This window comes from Drosophila takahashii, chromosome 3L (assembly GCF_030179915.1).
Source record: "Drosophila takahashii strain IR98-3 E-12201 chromosome 3L, DtakHiC1v2, whole genome shotgun sequence".
NCBI lineage: Eukaryota > Metazoa > Arthropoda > Insecta > Diptera > Drosophilidae > Drosophila > Drosophila takahashii.
The window spans coordinates 18,634,872-18,648,635 of NC_091680.1; the positions used below are offsets into that span (position 1 = coordinate 18,634,872).

A 13,764-nucleotide genomic window follows, 5' to 3' on the forward strand; every position below is an offset into this window, starting at 1 on the left:
GCTATGTTAAATATCAAGTATGCCTTCATGAGAAATAACTATTAAAGGGAACCATAACAAGGAGTCATTATTAAGTAAACCGTTTTTGTTTTGATACGATTTTTATTGTTAATGGTCGAGCCTAATTTATAAAACGTTCCCATACTTCAGAATTTAAAAAACGCAAATGAATGTACAAGATATTAAACGACATGTTGTTGTGACAAAAGGTTAAAAGGCTTAAATGTATACTTTCATTTTGATTTGTAACCTATAGTTAATGAATTGGGAACAAAATTAAGGATGTGATTTTTCCCAGTGTAACTACCACCGACTCCTTTCCAACACTGGCCCGAATGCAGCTCTGCATTTCATTTCGCACTCCCTGGTTCGCTCTGTTGCTGTCCAACTTGTCTTTGTGTGGGTGCTGGTGTGCGTGCGTGTGTGTGCAAAACAGAGCAAAAACAATTGCGCGACAAGAAATCCAAATATCATTAAAAATTACGTAGCTTCAGTTAAGTAAACGTCTTTCGGCCAACAACTAGTCGACAGCGGTGTCCTGCGAGCATTGAAAGTGCCGAAACAGAGGCGTTAGCAATATAAAGAGGTAAAAATAAACGATTCCCAGTCACGTATTGATATGTTTCGCAAGCGAGTGTGTGTGTGTGTTTTGTTTGTTGTTGCTGGTTTTATCAGCAGACCCCAAAAAGTGTACACACACTCGCGCAGCGTTTGTTATTGTATTTATTAACATATATTTATTGCTTTGGCCCACGCTTTGTTTGCGCCATTCGCGTAATTCCGTAGTGCGCCATCGGGAATCGGGATAACTAAAAGCCAGGATATAGTTGGTATTACGCCCAATCTGTTGCAGGACCTCAGCCCCTCCCACACAGACACCATGATGAGCCTGCTCGGGCGCCCCGACGTGGATGCGGGCGAAGTGTTCGTCAACTTCAACCAGAACATAACGTAAGTAACAGTGGACACTCGATAAGGGAGACGGTGAAAAAATCGAGTAAATTGGGAAAATATGAAAGAAAAATATTTGTAACTTAAGGTTTTTTGTGACATTGATCAAGTTCGTTTATTTTTTGTCTTTAAGTTTTCAATATTCTTGATAATAATTTTATTATTAATATTAATGAAAATAATTATACCAAACCAGGGACCGTATCATTATGAGATTTATTTTAAAGCTCACACAATAATCATCATTTCTGATAATCATTTTGACTGAAAAATAATGATTATAGTTGATTTTTAGACAAGATTTTTTTGATCAAAAATGCAACTTCAAAACCTGAGTTAAAATTATATACAGGGGTGTCACAGAAATCTCTTCCAACCGAAGACGGTTGGATTTTGCATTGATGCACGTAAGAACTTTAACGGATTTCGGTTGGAAATAATTTCTGTGACACCCCCGATAAAAATTTTACAATTATTCTCTTTGAGACAACATAATTTTGACCTCCATGCCTTTCTATAATGTTAATAGATAACCGATAAGCAAAGCGTCAAATCCCTTTAGGGGGCCTTATCAACATTCTAAAAATACACGTCCGATTTTAAATATAAATCTGAAACAGGCCATTTTATTATTTATTAATTCTTATATCTGTTTCGTTTTTATCAAGACCCAAATAGATTAAAAACTGTTTTTATTAACTTAAAGTTTCTCCCAATCGAATGACCGTTGTATTGACCCCATTTATTACTGGGAAACCTAATCACCTTTATCCCCCTTGCAGTTCCCTGGCCGTGGCCACCAGTGGCGGCTACAGCCTGTACAGCCTGGGCTCCGTGGACTCGACACTGGACAAGATCTACCACACGAAGAGCGACGAGCTCTTCCTCATCGAGCGTCTGTTCGAGAGTTCCCTGGTGGCCATAGTTTCGCAGCGGGCGCCTCGCAAGCTGAAGGTGTGCCACTTCAAGAAGCAGAGCGAGATCTGCAACTACTCGTATGCGAACACAATTCTGGCGGTCAAGCTCAATCGCGAGCGATTGATTGTGTGCCTGGAGGAATCGCTGTACATTCACAATATCCAGGACATGAAGGTGGTGCACACCATTCGCGACACGCCGTGCAATCCGCAGGGCCTGTGCGCCCTCTCCTCCTCCTCGGAGCACTGCTATTTGGCCTATCCGGGCAGCGTAACCGCCGGCGAGGTTCAGATCTTCGATGCCATCAACTTGCACGCCAAGACCATGATTCCCGCTCACGACACACCGCTGGCGGCCCTGGCCTTCAGTCCCTCGGGCACGGAGATCGCCACGGCCAGCGAGAGGGGCACGGTGATCCGGGTATTTAGCTCCCAGGATGGCAGCAGGCTCTTTGAATTGCGACGCGGACTCAAGCGCTGTGTGTCCATCGTTTCGCTGTCGTTCAGCACGTGCGCCGAGTATCTGGTGTCCAGTTCCAACACGGAGACGGTGCACATCTTCCGGCTGGATCGCAGTGCCACAGAAACGGCCGAGGGGCATGGCGGCAAGCAGTCGAGCGACGACTGGATGGGGTAAGCGGTGTTGGTTTTGCGGATAACTTTACTTATGTTTCGTAGCTTTGTAGATAGTTGTACCTACTGTACTGTGCGGTTATGGCTAAAAGTCGAGTATTAAGGTGTGGGTGTTCTGTACACAATCGCTGTTACCTCCCAAGACACTCTGTTTTGTACCAAACCCATTCACCATCATCTTCCATGTCTTCCAGTTGCATTTTTATTTCAAGCATTTTGCGTTCATATCTCTAAATTCTCGTAATATTTCATTCAATATCAAAATTATGTGTTAGATATGGCTAGTTCCTGACTTCATATCCTATCTGTATAAATAACTATTTAACCACATAATATTGGATCCATTCGAACTGTTTAAAATTAATCGATAAATTCATATGCACATTTTCCTTTCATTTTTAACCATTTTTTTAAAAATGTAATTCTAATTGAAAACATTGTTTCTAATAGAGAATCATCGTTTCCGAAATCAGAATATAGGTTTTCCAACCAAATACTTTAATATCACTTTTATAAAGTCAGAACAAAATAAACAAAAAATTGAAGTACCTACTGGGGATCTTAAAAATCTGTTAGTTAGTCACAACCAGTTATAAAAAGTGGATTTTCAAAATGAAACTAGATTGGAGTATCTTTTTAATAGGGCTTATTATTTTTCGATTTTTTTCTACTTCTCGTGTGGCACTTGACATTTATCTATTTTTCTTTTCTTTCATTTTGCCTTCGAAACCACCAAACACGAACCAACCAACCACCTCAACAACAACAACCACAACTCAACCACAACCACTCACCAAATCTACTCTCTCATGCAAGTTACTCGTTTTTTAGATTCTTGAGCAAAACGGTCACCAGCTACCTGCCCACGCAGGTGACCGACGTGTTTAGCCAAGGTCGGGCCTTCGCCTCGGTCACTTTGCCGGAGGCGGGAGTGCGCAGGATGTGCGCTATAACCACGATACAGAAGCAGCTAAGGTGAGTCCTTCGATCGGTATTCGGGTTTTGGGTTAATTTGCTCAGAAAAGGCGAAAAGCTAGAAAAATCTACCTAGGGTATTTCTAGTAAATGAGCAATTACCTGGTAGGATTTTTCAGTTGTAAATACCTTTATCCATTTTCTGCGAAAATTTTCAATTGTTTGGAAAGAAAAATACTTGGAATAAATATTTTATGATATTTATGATAGTTCTAAAGAAAAGTTTGTAAAATATAAATGTTGTATAATACCAATCAGTTTAAAAAATACCTGTAAAAATGGTTAATCAATTAAGTGCAAGTTGAAAATCTTTAAAATATATATTTTTCATGGTATTAGTACCAATTACGAATTTACATATAGTACGCATTGGGCTTATAATATCATTAAAATGGTTAATAAATTAAGTGCAAGTTAAAAATCTTTAAAATATAAATTTTGTATGATATTAGTACCAATTAAAAATTAAAATAAAATACCCATTGGGTTTATAAAATAATTAAAATGGGTTATTAATTAAGTGCAAGTTAAAAATCTTTAAAATCAGATACTAACTTACCCTTTTCTTTCCCTTACAGACTGCTGATTGCCTCGCAGGATGGGTACTTGTACGTGTACTCCATTCCCACCGTCGAGGGCGCCGAGTGCCAGCTGATAAAGAGGCACGACCTGCGGCTGGAGGACCACTACGCCATGGATATCAAAGGTGCTTAAACAGTTCGCTTCTCGCACACACTCCACACTCACACACATCCCAACCAAACCCACAATCGAAACAAATTCTCTAGTTGATTCACCTCAAACTCTAGGCCTGAACAGTGGCGTGAGCATCGGCGGAGCAGCCGGCGTTCCGCCTGCAGGTGCAGGTGCTGCTACAGGCGGAGCAACCGGCGGCGGAAGTGGTGGCAGTGATGGCAAGGCGGCGGCTCCTCTTTCCAGTGGCGGTGGTGGCGACAAACCAGGCGGCTCCTATGCGTCGGCCGTGAAGGGGGACGAGCCCGCCGGTCCCTCCTCCGCCTCCTCCGCTTAGACACACAAGGATTACGATCAAGAACGAGAGATGCAGAGATGGTTAACGAAACTCACTCCTCAAAGTACTATGGACGATGATGCAAAGTGATTGCGATGATGCTTGGCGACTGGCGACGATGATGATGATTTTGCGACGGTGGCTCTGTGGCGTCAAGCGTATTTAAGTAAATAAATAGGTCATAGACTTAATTTAGCTCTTAACGTTGTCAGCGATGATTCTTCCACGTTTTCTACCAGCAGCAACCTTTCCCAACCCAAGCAATTTTTTTAGTTCTAAGCCCCGTTCCTGGCGCTGCCATTGGAACAGGAAATGCTTTTGTCATACACTCCTAAGTTAGTTGTTAATTAATAATTTAAAACGATTTATAGATTGGCTTTGATATTTGAGTTGCCTGCTTTTTATATACAAAATAAACGGCCTTTGCAAATTAGTTTTATTTTTACCATCCCATCATCCCTTGACAATCCACCGAACTCGATTTAAATGTAAAGTTCTCGCCTAGCTATTGTTTAACCAAAATCGAAATATCTCGGACTAAGCACATCACCCAAACACACCTATGTATTTAATCTTCAATTTAAAAATCAAACATTCAGCAAGTGACAGATGAGTGAAAACGAAATTCAAAAAAATCGGAGTGCAATGGAGGAACAATTTTCGGCATATATGAATAGGATATATTTTGTACAAAGTCAAATATTTTAGAACATAATATTTAAAAGGAAAACAGTTTACAAACGAAACTCATACGCTACTTTATTGTATTCAATAAATTATTTGAATTAATGTGTGTAGTTGAAATTTCTTAATTGATTTAAAAAAGTTTTTAAAAAACCAAGGGTTAAATTAAAATTGAAAGGCGGGCAAAGTTTAAATTTAAGGTGTTGCCCAACACTCCACCGCAGTTATCGATATCTATCGGAGGTTCCATCCCTAATGCGGCATCGGGTTTCGCCCATCACTGACAGCGGTGCTCAAAAAAGAAAACAGCGGAAAAGGTTTAGGTCAAACAAATCGCGAGAAATACGAGAAATAAATAGATTTTAGATATCCACGGACGCGCGAGATGAAGGAGAACAACAAGATCCTCCAGCTCATCTATGTGGCGTGGCGCGAGCGCTGGTCGGACTCCCAGTGGGGCATCAACATAAAGAAGGCAAGGCGACTTAAACAACCAATACATATTTCGTGTGTCTGAGGAGATTATATTATAATTATAAACGGAATTAAGTCTGCACATAGAGAATTTTAGGGACCCAAGTTGCCGGGCTCCTTGCCTATAGTCTTAGTCTTCGGCTCAAAGACCGGATCCTCTGCCTGGGACAAAGCCAAGACCAGTTGGCGCTGCTTCACGGAGAGATTCCTCGGAATCCGCACCTTCAACGTGACGATGTGGTGGCCCACGCCCTCCTTGCAGCGAACGCCCTTGCCCTTGAGCAGCACCTGGGTGTGCGACTGGGTGCCCGGCTCCACGCGCAGCTCCACGCTCTCGTACAAGCCGCGCACCTGAAAGGTTCCACCTAAGATCGCTTCGGAGATATTCAAGTGCTTATCCGTAAGAATATCATTCCCCACGCGCCGGAAATACTCGCTACCGGGCACCGTGAGGCGGTAGGTGACCTGCTGCTTGTTGGCCGGATTCACCAGGCTCACCGCATCCCCATCCCGCGATCCCGAAGGCACCGCCACCATCACATCCACGCTGGAAACCACAAAGCCGCGATTCGCACAGGTTTCGCAGTCATTGCGATTCGTAAACCGCTTTCCCTTGCACTGCGTGCATGTGTTCACCGAGGAGAACGTGGCCGTCTTGGTGGTCACCTTGCCGGTGCCATTGCAGCGCCGGCACGGCTCCTTGCCCACATCCCGGTGCGCCATCAGCTGCGACTTGCCCTTGCAGGTCTCGCACTTGCGCAGGTAGCGCAGCTCCAGCCGCTTCTTGCAGCCCACGGTGGCCTCCATGAAGTCCAGCGGCAGATCGAACTCGTTGCTCTTGAGTTTGCTGATCTCTGGAGGGGGAATATTAAATGAGGCTCATCTGGTTTTCCACTACTTACCATCACTTGTTGACTTCTCCGAGTCAAACTTCTTGGCCTCCTCGAGGTCCACATTCATGGGATTCCCCGCCTGCTCCAGGAAGGCACGCTCATCCTTAATCCCACCCAGCTGGTCGTACTCCAAACGCTTCGTCTCGTCGGTGAGGATGTTGTACGCGTTGGACAGCTCCTGGAAGTGCTTGAGCTTCTGCTCCGAGTGCGTCGAGTCGGGATGATAGCGCTTGGCCAGCGCATAGAAGGCGGAGCGGATTTGCTGGATGGAGGCGTGCCGATTGACACCTAAAACCTTGTAGTAGTAATCCTTGGGCATGCCGCGTCCCTGCGAGGACTTAACCGCAGGCGAGGTGACCTGTTGGGGCGCCGTTCCCGCCGCCGGTCTCTTCGCCTCTCGCTGGCGATCCGGATAGTAGGCCTGTTTGGTGGTCCTGAACTGGTACTGACTGACCAATCGCCTCCACATCCAGCAGGATCTGCTCCGATCCAACTCCAGGCAAGGCGCAATTGTCGCCGTTCCGCCCATCATGCGAAAGATTTTTAAACGGAACATCGTCTGGTCGCTTAACGAAGAAGAATGTAACTTTGTAGGGTTAATATCTAAGTGGAAATCCTAACTCGATGTTCTGGCTGTTCTGTATATTATTTTATGTGATTATTGTGTGAAAGTTTGATAGGAAAAGCAAGTGTAAGATAGTTTAATCATAGTTTCTGTTGATTAATTTTTCAGGTGCTGCCCAGGGGAGTCAGTGGAGATGTGTACAATCTGGCGGACTGTCTGATGCAGCAGGCGCTCATTGGCTCAACAGCAAATCCGGTAAAGGACTAGTTGATTTATATATTATTTATTTCTTTCTCATTTCCTAGTGCTACAAGGATTTCCTTATAAATTAATGCACTAGTCACATGAACAATATTTAGGCTCAGATGACACATTTAGTTCTTAGCGTCAATTTATTGCGACAATTTTTCATTTGTGTGAGTTTAAATAAGTTCAAGCGAGTCAGGATTAATATGATATCGCGCCTTTATTATTTATGTTAGTGACAGAGCAGCCAAAAATATTTGATTCTTTCTCGCGCTCGTTTAAAGTCCCATTAAAGAACAATTGCTACAATAAATTGACGTTAAAAATTGAATGTGTCATCTAAGCCTAAAAATAATGAAAATATTTAAGTCCTTACTTATATTAGAGTTTTATACTTATATACAACATTTACAATTAACAATTAGAACTGACGGTTTAAATAATTGTTGAAAATTTATATTTAATTAATTTTATATTTGGTTTAACAATTTAATCCCATCTTCAGTTGGTTCTCAATTACCTGAAGCACTCTTTATGCGCCCATCTCGTCTCGCATGCCGCTGTCCTTCGCTGCATTGCCAAATATGACAAATTGGAGCGTGTATATTGCATCACTGCTCTTTTGGAGTTCCTGGCCAGCATTGTGGATGGAGTTACCTGCCGGTAGATGTGAAAAACCTCCTCATTTATATCTTAATTCATCTCTCAACTCCAATTTTCCAGCATAAAATCCGAGGAAGCTGTGCTGCCGAGTGCAGTGGTTCACCTGGTCTACTGGCTGCTCCAAATCTTTGCCAGAACTGTTCAGCATTACGAACTTTACGGGGAGATTAGCGCCGAGCAATCGTACATGCTGGACCAGACCTGCGTGGTCATCGAGCGCCTGAGTCAGCAGCAGTTCCTGCTCTCCATGCTGTTTGTGGGCTGCCACGAGGAGCTCGAGATATGCGGACGGATTCGGGATAAGTACTCCAGCATCAAGGGATCGTTGACCAACTCCAATTTCACGCTAAACTCGCCAAGCGTAGAACAGCAACTCCAGCAATTGGCCTACATTGAGGCCAAGCATTTGGATATGCAGCCACTGAATGCGCCGCCAACGCTGGAGAAGATCTCGTGCTGTGTGCAGCCGCTGCTGGCGGTGGAAGTGTTGCTGAACCCTTGCAAGGACACCAGCTACTACGTGGCCGAGTTGCAGATGCTGCAGCGGTTGAAGAGGTACTCCAATACACGGCTCTTCTACGAAATCATTCGTGCCGGCTTCCTCACGCTGAGCAATGTGGCCGATACTAGTCCGGATACCATGTGGGGTGCCTTCATGTTCTTCAAGATGCCGCACATCATCAAGCAGCTGCACGCACTGCAGCGGATTCCCGGCGAGCAGCCACCGCCGGCGGATTACATTCCCGAATTGGTGGAGGCCCTGGAGCTGCTCATCGAGGACAACCTGCTGCTGGACTTCATGGACACCAAGTGCTCGTGCAATATGATCGAGTTCCTGCTGAACGACTGGACCAAGCAGCAGCTGGTCAATGATGTGCATGTCAAGAAGTTCGCCAGTCAGAGGTTGGTAGAGAAATAATGCAATTTGTATACTGTATTAACCGTGATCTCTGATTTTAAATTCCCCCTCCAGAGAAGCCGCCTCTCAGTTGCTGAAAAAATGCGATAATGGCCAGCAGACACCCTCCAACATCAACTTCATCAAGCGGGCAGAGGTTCCGCTCTCCGGAGTGCTAAAGACGCTGTGCACCAACAAGGTGCAAGACATGGTGAACGTTCTCTGCCAGGTGCCAGTGGGCAATAGCTTTGAATTGATTCTCTCGGTTGCAACAGTGGAAGGACGTCTCAAAACATTCGTCTCGCGACTGATCCAATGCAATGAGAACTCCAAGCCAGTTCCCGGCGAGCTGGGCAAGCTGTGCGTCATCCGTTCAACACTTTTCGATGTCTCTTTTCTCATGTTGACTAGCATTGTGCAGACCTACGGATCAGATGTACTAAAAACCTCAAAACCTAAATATTTCTCTATAATATTAATGAATTCTTCTTTGTATTTCAGGTCGTTTTATCCGAGCGCGGTGACTCCTTCTTTGAGAAATGGGTGCGCGAGTGCATGGTGGAGCGCAACAAGCTGAAGAATCCCCGCCAAATTCTCGCCCTCTGCGACGACAGTATTGTGGATGAGCTGCTGCTCAGTTTCAGCAAACCGGAGACAGCCCAACTGAAGCCAAGCAGCCTGAGTTGGCAGGAGACCTGCCTGAATCTCCCGGGTGTCCTGCATCACGTGCTCATCGCCTGGGAGCAGGAAACCCTCTCCTCGGCGGATGTTAAGAGTATTCTGGACAACATAAAGCGGCGACTTTTCAGCTTCTCTGTTTGCGCCACCAGTTTCCTGTGTGCCTACATGTATTCGGTCAAGGAGACGGAGCTTCTGAAGCCGCTGAACATGATTCAGCAGTTCCTGGCGCCGTTGACCAGCGAGGAGCTGTCCAGCCAGGAAAACGCCAAGGAGCGGTTAGCTTTGTCTTATCAGATTATTAGGAAAATGCAACACGATGTGCATCCAGCTCCGAGCACAAAATCCCGCCTGATTTCACACTCCCCGCTGGTCGAGCAGTTCCGCGAGGTGTGGCGCACTGTGATCGATGCCGGTCACCTGCCCGTTCGCGCCGCCCAGTCACTCGAGTCCCTGCTGCTGGCCGGCGGAGCGGCGTGGCTGTCCACGCAGCTGGTGGAGCAGCTGCTGGCCTGCAAGTACACCAGGGATATGTCGCGAACGATGGATGTGGTGTTTGCCGTGATGCATCTGGACATCGAGAAGACCACGGAGGCGTTGCTGCAGTATGTGGTGGCTCCTCTTATACTCCGTCGACAGGGGTAAGTACTTGGCATTTCATTTTATAATATTTCCAAGGCCACATAGTCTATCAAACAATTTATTTATTTATTAGAGCCCTGCATGAATGGATTCAATGAATTATTTTGAATTTTTTGTTTTATATGAATGAATTAAGTAGAATTTTGAGTTTAATAGAATTAAATGATTTTGAATTTTGAGTTTAATAGAATTGATTGAATGAATGCCACAAATTCCGAAATAATTCAAACGACAATTTCTTTTCAAGAAGAAAGGGCCATAATTGAGAAAATCTGCCTAAATTTTATTTACTAAGCAGTTAACATTGATTTGTTAAAAAATGTCCACTTTTTGTTCTCAAAAGAAAGCACAAAAAAATCTGGCATAAAAATTATTCATTCATTCATTAAATTCGAAATGAATTAGAAAAGCATTCAATTTATTTCACGTAGAACTGAATTAAACAAATCAGAAATTTGAAGATATTTCCAAGGCCACATAATCGGTCAAATAATCTTATATAGTTTACATTATTTATTTATATCGAAAGAATCAAATTATTGGCGATTGAAAAAGAAAAGATGTTGAATCTAAAACTGCGTTAATATTTCAGTGAGGACATCAATGAGCCCCAATCGCTGGTGCTGGCCCGCCTGTGTGTCTACTGTATTATTTCCTGCCTGGAAGCCCGCAAGGGGAATGCCTCCTCAGCCTTGACGGCCATGAAGAAGCGTTCGAGATCGCACGACGAGGAGGAACTGGCGGCCAATGCGGCCAAAGTGCGCAAGGTGATTGGCGATGGTAGCGACAACTCCAGTGATTTCACGGATACATCTGCAGCCGGTGGAGGATTCGGAGGTTTACTAGGATCCACATCCGCCACGGAATTGCGAACCACGCCGCTCACACTAAAAGAACCCCTGCAGACGAGCGTGCAGCACATTTTCGGAGTATTCGTGCAGTTTGTCAGCGGAGATGAATTGTCGCCCAAGGCCGTTTTCGTCTATCAGTTCATCTCGCTGCTGGTGGAGTGCGGCGGGGAGCGAGTGGCCCCCGTTCTTCGCCTGCTGCCCACCAGTTTGGTGCAGCAGCTTCTCAAGGTTCTGGTCACCGACGACATTCGCGTGGGACTGATCAGCAGACTCTACGACCTGCGATTGCAGGCGGGAAGGCAGTCGGCGGTGGCCGATTTGTGCCTGTGGCGGAACATGCAGATGGCCAGGCACAGCATACACCTGTGAGGGATTCCAATGCCGATTACGATTAAGATTAAGAGACGGGCGGGCGAAATTGCTAAATGAATTGTATTAAAAACTAGAAATTGGTGACTCGAGTCGGCTTCTTCTTCGCACGCAGTGGATTTTGCTTTCGTTTATTACATTAATTTGTTGTCGCCGATTTTCGTCATCTGTGTGGTTTGCATCATCTTCTCCAGTTAGCGGGGTTTTGGGTTTGGGTGTTTGGGCAGGCTTAAAGTAAGAGACCTTCGGATTCCCTATATCACTTGAGCAAACAGCACTCGAAGTAGGTCTCGCCCACACAGCCGCCGCGCATCGCCTTCTTCACATTGCTCTCGAATTGGCGGCGATTGGTCTGCAGGACGTCGGCCGCCTCCTTGTTGAGCGGATCCTCGGGATTGGGCTCCTGCAAGGATTTAATTGTGGTTAATATAACGATAATATAAGTTTATAATAATTTTAAAGAGAATTTAATGATCTAAAATTGCCTTCTATATAAATCTCATATTTTGATAAAAGAATTAAAATTGGTGGTTATTAACCACTGGTTAAAGAACCAGATATTCTAGATAAGTTATAGATTATATTAGGTAAAACAAAATTCCAATTTTTTAAGGCGAGAAATGGGTGAACGCCCTTAATTAAAAATGGTTTCAAAATGAACATATGATAAATTATTAAAATTTAGTTTCAAATAAAACTACAAGATGGTAGGTATACAAATCGTAAAGCATGTGAAAATAAAATTGTATCTATAAGAAAAGGAGCATTAGGATATAGAAAAATGTTTTTTTCACATTTTCTCCCTTGTGAAATAAGACTATTTTGGAATATTCTGGTGAGTGATTAATTTGATATATAAGAAAATGTCAAGAATACGAACCAAGAACAGAAACTGAAACAGAAACCCCCATAATTAAAAATAATAACTATTAATATGTTTAAAAATTAAAATGTAGCCATTTTTAAATAATAATTTTTTCTATAACAAAAGGAACAGTGGGATATATGAATATGATTTTTTACATTTTCTCTCCTGTGAAATAAGACAATTTTGGTGGTGGGTGATTAATGTGATATATAAGAAAATCTGAAGAATACGAACCAAGAACAGAAACCCCCTTATTTAAAAATAATTACTATTAATTTCTTTAGGTAGGTACAAAAATTTTAAAGCATTCCTAAATAATAATAGAAATTAAAACATTATGATTCTTTTACATTTTCTCCCTTGTGAAATAAGACAATTTTGGAATTTTCTAGTGGGTGATACTAGATATAAGAAAGTCCAAAGAATACGAACCAAGAACAGAAACTGCAAGCCATAGACGATGGAGTTGATGTTGAGCACTGGGTTCCAGTCCTCGCGCAGAATGTTGAGGCAGACGTTGCCCTCCAGGTCGATGTTGGGATGGTACACCTGGGTGGCGCACTTCACCTTGGGCGGCTCGTGCGGATAGTTGGAGCCGACGCGGAAGTTGAACACGAAGCGCCCGTCTCTGTAGAAGCCCTCGTCGGGCGAGATGATCAGCTTGAAGTTGAGCAAGTCATCGGGATCGGGAAAGTCTGTGGCGCAAGTGTTTGGCAGGTTCAGTTCGTTAATATCTGAAAGGGGGATGTTTAGGCGATAATGCAGTTTTGGATATCACAGAGATTACCTTTCTGTATGCGCAGCTGGGCGGCGGAGGCTTTCTTCTGCTGACTACCCTTTTGTTCGCCGTCTTTCTTCTGCTGCTTCAGCGTGAATAGTTTAATCATCTTGGCGTCCTCGTCTCGCTGGCGTTTCTTCTTCTGCGTTTGGCTGGGCTCGGTTTTGTCCTTCTCTGCGGGTCTTTTGCTGCCTAGCGGGCAGGGTGCATGGTTTGAAAGGTCAGTGGTTGTTGGGCAGTCGTTCGACTGGAGGTTGGCCTACCGTTAACAATAGATCTCTGAATCTCTGATGTTAAAAATTTCTTTCCTTTCCTTGTTTCTGTCTGGCGATGGCAGCTGCCAAGCGATAGCTATGAGTAATCGATGGTGGCGCCCGATGGTAGCGATGGTCCTGGGTCGATAGCTTAAGCTGGGTAGTGCTGGTAAGCGGGTTTTTGAGCTAGCTAATTTCAAGCCATATCTCAAGTAGAGGTTTTAAATAAGTAAAAATAAACTAAAGGAATTACATTTCAAAAATTAAAAATGAATTCGAAAAAGAAGAACCAACATAAAATTTTATTTAATTTTATTAATCATTTAACTGTTTAGAAAATTCCGCCTATTTTGTTAGCTTTTCTTAGCTACTTCGAAAATGCCATCTCTAACGGA

At 43.8% G+C, this 13,764-nt stretch overlaps 4 protein-coding genes across 8 annotated transcripts; 2 read left to right on the forward strand and 2 right to left on the reverse strand.

Annotated features, from left to right (window-relative positions):
* The first annotated feature begins 362 nt into the window (after positions 1 to 362).
* Atg18a (Autophagy-related 18a) lies at positions 363 to 4,939 on the forward strand. 4 transcript variants are annotated; one of them, XM_070214381.1, is made up of 6 exons: positions 363 to 586; positions 787 to 951; positions 1,734 to 2,501; positions 3,318 to 3,476; positions 4,055 to 4,182; positions 4,265 to 4,939. In XM_070214381.1, the coding sequence occupies exons 2-6, from the start codon at positions 881 to 883 to the stop codon at positions 4,504 to 4,506; spliced, it is 1,368 nt and encodes a 455-aa protein (XP_070070482.1). In that variant the 5' UTR covers positions 363 to 586; positions 787 to 880; the 3' UTR covers positions 4,507 to 4,939. The 4 variants fall into 4 exon arrangements, with proteins under 4 accessions (XP_070070482.1, XP_017011905.3, XP_017011904.3 ...); XM_017156416.3 differs by having other exon boundaries at positions 364 to 586; positions 4,286 to 4,939; XM_017156415.3 differs by having other exon boundaries at positions 364 to 586; positions 3,333 to 3,476.
* Positions 4,940 to 5,463: 524 nt separating this feature from the next.
* Positions 5,464 to 11,561, forward strand: LOC108067393 (mediator complex subunit 24). The gene is made up of 7 exons (XM_017156400.3): positions 5,464 to 5,665; positions 7,291 to 7,377; positions 7,874 to 8,031; positions 8,092 to 8,934; positions 9,005 to 9,365; positions 9,431 to 10,248; positions 10,842 to 11,561. The coding sequence occupies exons 1-7, from the start codon at positions 5,576 to 5,578 to the stop codon at positions 11,467 to 11,469; spliced, it is 2,985 nt and encodes a 994-aa protein (XP_017011889.2). The 5' UTR covers positions 5,464 to 5,575; the 3' UTR covers positions 11,470 to 11,561.
* LOC138912845 (chaperone protein DnaJ-like) lies at positions 5,696 to 7,255 on the reverse strand. Its single transcript, XM_070214341.1, has 2 exons — positions 6,567 to 7,255; positions 5,696 to 6,518 (listed from the first exon to the last, which is right to left on the reverse strand). The coding sequence occupies exons 1-2, from the start codon at positions 7,111 to 7,113 to the stop codon at positions 5,758 to 5,760; spliced, it is 1,308 nt and encodes a 435-aa protein (XP_070070442.1). The 5' UTR covers positions 7,114 to 7,255; the 3' UTR covers positions 5,696 to 5,757.
* Positions 11,516 to 13,592, reverse strand: LOC138911813 (nedd8-conjugating enzyme UbcE2M). Of its 2 annotated transcripts, XM_070214343.1 has the most exons (4): positions 13,379 to 13,589; positions 13,125 to 13,307; positions 12,770 to 13,071; positions 11,516 to 11,872 (listed from the first exon to the last, which is right to left on the reverse strand). In XM_070214343.1, exons 2-4 carry the CDS (start codon positions 13,222 to 13,224, stop codon positions 11,729 to 11,731), a joined length of 546 nt encoding a protein of 181 aa, XP_070070444.1. In that variant the 5' UTR covers positions 13,225 to 13,307; positions 13,379 to 13,589; the 3' UTR covers positions 11,516 to 11,728. The 2 variants fall into 2 exon arrangements, with proteins under 2 accessions (XP_070070444.1, XP_017011894.1); XM_017156405.3 differs by having other exon boundaries at positions 13,125 to 13,592.
* Positions 13,593 to 13,764: the final 172 nt, after the last annotated feature.